Raw genomic sequence first — 9,476 nt, forward strand, 5'->3', positions numbered from 1 at the left:
GAGTCGGCGTCAGCAGAGCCGCGCTGAGATGGGCCGAAGGGCTTGGGGCAAGAAAGAGAACCAAACAGAGCGCCCCGACGGAAGCCGAAGGAGAAGGCGCGGAGGCCGGCGGCGGGAGGAGCGCGGTGGGCCAGGAGAGGCCGACCCAGGAGAGGCGGACCCGCGGCGGCCGGAGCAGGAGCGAAGCTGGACGCAGGCACCTCTCCGTAAAGGGCGCGGCTGGCTAGCGGGCGAACGCCTGCTGGTTCCCGCGAGAAAAGCCCGGACCCCGAGGGCCCTGCGGCGCCTTCACACGCGGGACCGGGCGCGGGGCCTCGTGCTGCCGGTCCCGGCGCTAAGCTCGCCCCTTCAGGGGCTCGGGATACTTTCTTCTTACGCGCTTTTTTTTTCGCCGCGCGCGTATACTCGGCCAAACGCAGTTCTTCGTCCCGTTCGGAGGATGCCGGAAGAGGCTGCGCAGAAGAGGAAACTATTACTGTGAGGGGAAAACGGAGGGAAAGGCGCAGTGAAGCGAACGTTCTCCCCACAGCCGCGCCACCGCGCGTCCCCGCGCCAGGACCGCCAGCGCCCGCGGCCTCCCCCGCCACACCAGAGACGCCCGCGGTCACGTGAGCACGAGGCCCTCTTCTGTAGACGTGGAAGCGGACCCTGGAGAGAACACCAGCGATCGACACGGTGTAAGAGCTTTCTCTGTTTGTTGCCGGAATCATGGAATTTTAAACACCTGCGGAAACTGAGGGCCACAGAACTGAGCTGCCCAAGACTTTGCAATGAGCAGTATCATGGGATGTAAATTAGCCCTACACTAAGCTACTAATTTAAATTATTCTAGTCTCTTATATTGCTTTCCGGCAATATTAAGAAAATGAGAAAATTGAAAAAGATTTGTGAAAGTTGTGAACTAAATGAATGTATCTTTTCACCGCAATATGAACAATATGTAAAATAAAAGGGAATGAGGAGTGCTGTGTTAATACTAGTATTTGAATCTAAATGTAAGGAATGTTCCTTAAAAAGCTGCATGTAAACCAAATCCAGTTTTATTTTATTTTATTTTATTTTTGAGACAAGAGTCTCACTGTGTTGCCCCGGCTAGAGTGCCGTGGCGTCAGCCTAGCTCACAGCAACCTCAAACTCCTGGGCTCAAGCGATCCTCCCACCTCGGCCTCCCAGAGTGCTAGGATTACAGGCGTGAGCCACCGCGCCCGGCCCCCAAATCCAGTTTTATATGGATAAATCCTCAAGATATTTTGGAATCATTACCCATGTACATGAGTTATTTTAAAATAGGAGTAGTCCTTTAAAAAAAGCAGTAGTCAAATTTCAAGTATGCCCTTGAATAATTAATATTACAGAACATAAGACAAAACACATTTCAAAATAATATTTAAAAATAATGCTTATCTGGATAAATTATTTTTAATTAGACAAGCGAACTGAAAAAGACCAATAGTGATGAACTAGACTTATCAAATATTAAAGCCTTTTATAAAATTATAACAGATGGATCAATGGAACAGTAGATAGTCCAGCAATAGCTCCTACAATGTGGGAATTTAGTAGAGAACAAAGGTTGAATGTTGAGTTAGTGGGAGGAAAAGAAGTATTCAATAAATGATGCTGAGAAAAGCGAGTAGGCACCTGGAAAAGAATGAAGTTTGTCCCATACTTCTTATCTTTACCAGGATGAATTCCAGTTGGATGAAAAACTGATGTAAACATGAAAACATAAAACTAAAAAAATAAGGGGGAAAAATTTTAAAGTATAATCTGCAAACAGGAAAGGTACTTCTAGGCATGATGAAAAACAACACAACACAAAACAAAAAGAAGAAACCCAAAGATTAAAGGTTTGACTGCATTAAAAAATCTGCATGACAAAAGGATAATAAGCAACATCAAAATACAAATGGCAAACTGGGAAACAAATTCTCACAACTCCTATCACACAGGACTAATTTCCCTAACATCTAAAATCTTCCGAAAGTAAATAAGACAACAACTATAACACCTCAATTAGAAAAACGTAAAAGACATGAATAGATAACACAAAGAAAAAGAGATACATACGGCCCTTAAGAATATAAAACATGCTCCTCTTCAATCATAAAGTGAAAATTAAAATGTCACTGATATATTTTTCATTTATCAGATTTGCAAAGATCAAAAATTTGAATAACACACTGGGTTAAAGAGGGACAAGTAACAGCCTCTCTCCTGTGCTGCTGACGGGGGTGGAACTGATATACCCTAGATAGAGGGCAATTTGGTTAGAGCTAATTAAAATTTTCAAAACAGATTTATTTAGGTATAATTGATATACAATATACTGCATATTTAAAGTATACAATTTGATGAGTTCTGACATAAGTATACATCCGCAAAACCATTATCACAATTGGGAGAGTTAATGTATCTATTGCTCCGAAAATATTCCTTGTGTTCTTCTGTAACACACCTCATGCCCCCCCACACTGTTCCCAGGCACTGTGACTTGCTTTCAGTAACTATGTAGCTCAGTGGTCCCCAACCTTTTTGGCACCAGGGACTGGTTTCGTGGAAGACAATTTTTCCACAGACGGGGGCGGGCAGGGAAGGGAGGCAGGACGCTCTGTGGCCCGGTCCCTAATAGGCCACGGTACCAGTACTGGTCCTCGGCCCAGTAGTTGGGGACCCCAGCTATAGACTGTTTTGTATACATTTCATATCAATGGAGTCATATAGTATGTACTCTTTGTTTGACATCTTTTACTCAGCATAATTGTCCTGACATGCGTCCATGCCGCATGCATGTATCAACAGCTAACTCCTTTTTTACGGCTGAGTAGTATTTCATCATATGGCTGTATCACAGTTTGTTTATTCACTCACCTGCGGATGGTTGTTTACAGCTTCAGGCTACTACAAATATACCCCACAGACATACTACAACACATAGAGAAACAACGTGCAGGTTATTCACAGTAGCGCTGTTTGTTATAGACAGGAAACAAACCGGATTGTCCGTCCATAAAAGACCCGGCTAAGAAAGTTCCAGCACATGCATATGATGTCATGCCATTCAGCCATAAAGATAACGCAGCTGTTCTGTATCTCCAACGTACAGATATGTACGTTGTGTACGATATGTGTATCTCCAACGTACAGATAAAGAACAAGGTACCGCACGGTGCGTAGTACTAACACCTGCTGCGATGGAGCGACGCAGCGAGCTCACGCCTGCGTGTGCCGTCTCTGGAAAGACAGCGTAAGGCACCCCTCGTGACAGGCCCCGGGGTGGGGGGGGTGACGGGGCACTGGGTCAGGCCCAGGACTCTCTGTCTCCCCTGTTGTCCTGTGGGATTTGAAACCATGCTGACCATCCAAAAACCAACTTTATTAAATAAACAAAAAATGAGCTCGTATTTCTCAGCATGATTCTTCTATTTACCAGAATCACTCCCTTTCTTCCTCTTTGCCTTCCAGGCCAGTCTTTCCTTTTGTGCACCCGCACCTTGACCGTCTGCTGAGGACCAGCGCGTCCCTGCACTCTGTTTGTTGCTAACAACAGTCACAGCACTGCATTTTTCAAATAGTTTGCTTGAAAAATGTAAATCGGAAGTTACTTTTATCAAATCTCTGCCCCTCACTTGTTCCCGAGGTGGCTTCATGAGTGGGGGGGACGCAGGGCACTCAGGGCTGCTGCTCCCGAGCCCGATCCCACCCCAGTGAAAGTCGCCAAGGAGCCAGGGTGTTGCACCCGGAGGGCCTCGCTGAACAACAGGACACTGTAAATAAGAAAACTCCTCAAGCCTCAGTGAGCCCGGCAGGCCGAGCAGACCCGGGTCTCCAGGGCTCTTTCCACGGCCTCTTGCCCCTGTCGCTGAATCCCACTGACATACAGCACCTCCTGGGGAACACTGGTAAGACAGATCCCGAGGGAGCCTGACAGGAGCTTTACTACTTTTGCTAAATGAGATGGTTCGTTCAGAAAAATTACCGTAGCTAAAATAAACTTTCAAGTCATCAAGTTAATTGATAACATTTTTCATCAGATATGTCTGGATCTGTAAGTATTAAGATCCAAGGTATTTGCAAAATTAGTATGCAATAATTTATTATCACAATATAGTCAAACCCAAATGAATTTAGAATCAATTTTAACAACTTCAAAAACGTCTATAAACGATATATGTACACCGTGAGAAAATTAGAAAATACAGGTAGACACAAAAAAGAAAATAAAAGCCACACAGAATCCCATATCTGATCTCTGTTTGGCATATGTCCTTCCAGAACTTTTCTGTGAGTTTGTATAAGTATATATGTATGGGGTGTGCGCGCACGCGCGCATTTTGTTTTCTTAACTTTTTCATTGTGGTAAAATATATATGATAAAATTTACCATTTTAACCATTTCTGCAGTTGAGTGACATTAAGCACGCTCACACCGTCGTGCAGCCATCACCACTGTCCATTTTCAGAACTGCTGGGTGTGCGTTTTTGACACATATGGAAGATAAATAGATCTGTATTTTCGAGGGCCCATTTTAACAATAAGGCTCGCTAGTTTCAAGGATAAACAGTTGATTCTCAGTTTTCCATCAGAGGTTTTCTTTTTCTTCAAAACACGGCCCTCAGATGGCCCCCTGCGGAGCTGCGGTGAGAGTCACCGCCTCAGCTCTGTCCTCACTTCCTTTAGCCACTCTGGAGTCCTGGCTGGCAGCGGGACCACTGCACCGTCACCACCTGTGCGCCCCTGGGGGAGACTGCAGGGCGACCGCGTCTGGCTGCACTCGCTGCCTACTCTGCCGGACTCCCCAAACTCTTTGTGTTTTCTTAAAGTTTTGAATGGGCAATCCATGCCGTGGTGCAAAATTCAAAATATGCAAAAGGGTATAAAAGGGTACACTGTAACCCAGCCAGCATCCCCCCCAGACAAGCCCTGTTCCCAGTTTCAGTGCCTCCCTCAGCCCCCTGGAGAGTGTAAACAGACATTTAAAAACAGGGAAATAAATAAATTTACATTCTCCCTTTTTAAAAAACACAAATAACGATATGTTATTCTCACCGCTTTCTACCTTGCTTAATACACCCTGGGGAGCCTCCATGCCATACACGCACAGCAGCCTCACTCTTGCCAACAGCCGCGCAGAGGCTGCCACACTGCCCTGTGCAGAGGCCCTCCCGACTGAGCTGCCCCATCAGCTTGGTGACAGAGCCTGTTTCGGACACCAGGGCTGATAACAACAGCTAACGCTTACCCGATACCTGCCATGACAGTCTTAGGTGCATCCGTTCCTTCATTCTTCACAGCCACCGTGGGCCACTTATTACTCTCCATTTTAGGGTGGCAGGAGCAAGAGCACCGGGAAGTTCAGGCCACAGGGAGTGCCGCGGGGCTGGGATTCGGACCCAATCAGTCCTGCCACACTGACTGTGTCTTCACCACTATTTTTACTGATCTTCAATTATCTACCTTTTTAGATCTTTGCCAACCTGATTAAAAAATGGAATCTGATGGCCGTTTTAATTTTAATTTCTCTTAGCAACAATGAGGTTGAACATACATCTTTTCATGTTTGAGAGCCCTATTACTTCCTTATTTATGATCAAACCCTTGGCCTGTTTATCTGTTGGATTACTGGTCTTTTTCTTAACAATTCTTGGGAGTTCTTTATGTATTAAGAAAATTAATCTGTTCCTGTTGCAATATTTTTTTCCCAGTTCATCATTGTCTTTGGATTGCATTTCTCGTATGTCTAAACCTCTTTCAATTTTTGGAAACACCATTCAAAGACCTCCTGGATGATAGTTTTTCAACATAGTTTTGGTTCCTCTGTGCCTTCGCTCACTGTATTCTGTGGGGGCCACAGCTTCCCTTCTATCCGTGGGAGGGCGTGACCTGGGAGTGTGCCTAGACGGGAGGGGAAGCACCGTGTTCTGGAATTATTATCTTCCCCCCTTTCTTTAAAGACAGCTATAAAATAAAACAAAAATACTGCACAAAGGGTTGAGAAAACATAGTTTCTCTTTTTTTTTCTCTCTCTCTTGTTATTTACCAACCCAAAACACATCAAACATGATTTTATGGCCGGCGCGGTGGCTCACACCTGTAATCCTAGCACTCTGGGAGGCCAAGGTGGGCGGATTGTTTGAGCTCAGGAGTTCGAAACCAACATGAGCAAGAGCGAGACCCCGTCTCTACTAAACATAGAAAGAAATTAATTGGACAACTAAAAATACATAGAAAAAATTAGCCGGGCATGGTGGCGCATTCCTGTAGTCCCAGCTACTCGGGAGGCTGAGGCAGGAGGATCGCTTGAGCCCAGGAGTTTGAGGTTGCTGTGAGCTAGGCTGACGCCACGGCACTCTATCCCGGGCAACACAGTGAGACTCTGTCTCGAAAAAAACAAACAAACAAACAAAAAAACATGATTTTATGAGCAAAGCAAATGATGTCTACTGTACTTTTTTATATTCTTTACTAACAAAGTCACTCTTAAATGGATCAAAGAAAATGACTGTTGTATACATTTTATTTTCTCAAAATTTCTCTCTCCATGTATTTTTTTCTTAGATTCTAAATTCTTTTTTAAAATTTTTTCTTTATTATTATTTTTTCTTTTTTTTTCCTAAAAGGACGTTTTGAGAGATTTAAATTCTTAAATTTTGGAAACTTTACTTCTCTAACCTGGAGACCTTAAGAGTCTTATCAGTACTGTTCTGTTCTTTTGCTTTTGAACATGCTTTCCAATTTTTATTTAAGCCACATTACTCAATTGCTATTATGTTTCTGGTTACAAGGGCCACAGCATAAAGCATTATCGACTTTAAGAAACACTGATGGTAAATTTAGATTATTAGGTAGGACTTTTCATATTAGTTCCATGATAAACATATTACATTCCCTACATGACTTTCACTTCCTGTATGACAGTCTGTCCACGAACAAAGCACAGCCACAGGTGTTCTCTTCGTACTTCGCAGCTACGTTCACATTATATACGGCTGTTTCGGTAACGCAACGGCATCTTTATGAATGGGTGAGTATTTTCCCCCATCAGGGAGACGACACTTTCTGCACGTACAGGTAATAAGGGAGCTATTTTAGCAAAGGGTTGCCCTCATCGTCGTGAAAAGATGAAAGCACAGTATGGATTTGTTTGGTGATCAGCATTTACCTGCATCACGCTGGCATCTTGTCGCTCCTCCTGCCAAGTCATGTACGGCAGAAGGTCTACGTCTTCTTTGGCAATAAGTTCGGAGACTTTGGGCACATTAGGAAAAGGAGGCTCACTCTCATCCTATATTGAATCACAATAAGATTAAATTAAAACAGATGTCATCCAATTCAGTGATCATGGCACATGCTAAAGACTGCGGGTGCTGGTTTGGGATGTGTCTGCCTGTAAGGCCGGATCCTGCCCAGGCCACATGGAGGGCGGGGGGAGAAGGGCGCGTGCTGGGTGAGCGGCTTCCTTTTCAAGGAGCGCGCGCTGTGCTGGGCTCCGCGTTAAGTGCTTTACATGGATTTTCTCCCCAAACTTATGAAGGGGAAAGGGCCTCTCCAAGAGTAAGGGAAACCCAGGCCTTTTCTATTTTCTTTTTGACGGTCTTGGATTAATGAAAGATGAGAAATGCCAAAGATGTAACAAAATTGTAGTGTATCTTAAAATACACATGTAGCTAATGAATAATTACGACATTAAAAATAACGTGCAATTCATTTAGAAAGATCACCTTAAGTCCCAAAGCCTAGGCCCTCGGTGGATGGGAGGCCCTGGCCCAGGGGGCCACTTCACGGCCCAGGGCATGGGCCTTGTCATTAACCATCAGAGCAAGAGTGACTTTCTTAAGGTGGAAATATAAAGAAAATAATTTAACCAAGAATTAAAACAATACATACCCTTTTCTCAACTGCCACAAAGCTCGTGAATTGTGTTACGAGAGAGTTTTCTTTACTGAGTTTAATAATCACAGATTTCAAGATTTGTTTCTTCATCTAGGATAGAATAAAGCAAATGAAATCATGTCCTGTTCTATTTCTTTCTTTTTTTTTTTTTTGAGACAGAGTCTCACTGTGTTGCCCGGGCTAGAGTGCCTGCGGTGGTGTCAGCCTAGCTCACAGCAACCTCCAACTCCTGGGCTCAAGCGATCCTTCTGCCTCAGCCTCCAAGTAGTTGGGACTACAGGCATGCGCCACCATGCCCGGCTAGTTTTTTCTATATATTTTTAGTTGTCCGATTAATTTCTTTCTATTTTTAGTAGAGACGGGGTCTTGCTCTTGCTCAGGCTGCTTTCGAACTCCTGAGCTCAAACAATCCGCCCGCCTCGGCCTCCCAGAGAGCTAGGATTACAGGCGTGAGCCACCGCACCCGGCCTATTTATTTCTATTTAGCTATGTGTGACCAATTAAGGGAGTATTCAATCATCTAAAAAGCTATTTTTCTACGATACTAAGTCATTTTATAATTAGTATTTCAAAATAAATATTGAGTCAAAGGTCTTATCTAAATATCTTAAGGAGGTGACTTAAACGTTCCCTGCAAAATGGGATCAATTAATTGACTCGGCTAAGTCATTAAAAGAAAGTAATTCCTAATTATCCAGCTCTCTGTAGCTCCCAAAGTGCTCTCGCATGTGGTGCGCTCCCTCACTCTTTTACAGTCCGTGGCTCCCGTTTTACAGCTGAGGGACTGGAGAGACCAGTGACTTGTCAGTGTAAATGGGCCTCAGCAAAACGGAACACAAAGGCTGCTAATCCAAGGGCCCTCGAGGAGAACAGTGAAAGCACCAGGCTGTCTGTCACCAATGTGTCTGCAAGGGTATCTGGGCCCTGTGTGGCACGCTGGCGCCTTCTTCTGGAGATGGCACTGAGGACCAACACTCTCGAGCTCATTAAGACCACAGTCCCTGGGAGACCAGCTGGACGGTCCTGGTGGGCTGGCTGAGTGGGACCCTCTGCCAGGACCTTCCCTAGGAGAGGATCAGGCGGGCTTTGGCTCTGCCGTGTGTCCCCACCCTGCACATGGGCTTCGCGTCAGTAAGATGGGAATACTAAGGCTACAGCGTGTGAGATCTGAGATGATGGCCTCTTTCTGATGGGCAAAATATCACAGAATTCTCAGGAAATGGCTGACACCCCTTCTTTTGTTAATTCATTCAACAAACATCTATTGTGCACCCCACGTCCCAGGCACAGATGGCACAGACACCAGTGATGAATGCCCTGACATTCATCCAGCCATAACACTTTACATTTCCGTAGATTAATCAATTTAAGAATGCTCAAGAATAATGCGTAACGGTTTTTACTGAGGAAAGAACGAACCTCATGGCCAGTTTCATTTTCGTGAAGAATGCCATCTTCATAATCTCTGATGAGAGCGCGCGCTGTCAGCTTGTGAATCATCTGTGTTTCAGCAGCAAAGGAAAAACAAGATTCAAATGGCTTTTAATTAAAGACTTGCATAGAACATCATTTAAAAAACTGA

General features: G+C 44.6%; 1 protein-coding gene across 1 annotated transcript in view; it reads right to left on the reverse strand.

Moving 5' to 3' along the window:
- The window catches only part of PARP4 (poly (ADP-ribose) polymerase family, member 4), a 98,107-nt gene that overhangs the window by 18,002 nt on the left and 70,629 nt on the right, over nucleotides 1–9,476 (reverse strand). The window contains exons 29-32 of the mRNA XM_012641671.1: nucleotides 9,314–9,394; nucleotides 7,889–7,984; nucleotides 7,164–7,286; nucleotides 9–452 (exon numbers count right to left, since the gene is read on the reverse strand). Of these exons, the coding sequence (XP_012497125.1) occupies nucleotides 9–452; nucleotides 7,164–7,286; nucleotides 7,889–7,984; nucleotides 9,314–9,394 (744 nt within the window). The remainder of the gene's footprint in view (nucleotides 1–8; nucleotides 453–7,163; nucleotides 7,287–7,888; nucleotides 7,985–9,313; nucleotides 9,395–9,476) is intronic.

Source organism: Propithecus coquereli, unplaced genomic scaffold (assembly GCF_000956105.1).
Source record: "Propithecus coquereli isolate 6110/MARCELLA unplaced genomic scaffold, Pcoq_1.0 Scaffold168, whole genome shotgun sequence".
Lineage (NCBI taxonomy): Eukaryota > Metazoa > Chordata > Mammalia > Primates > Indriidae > Propithecus > Propithecus coquereli.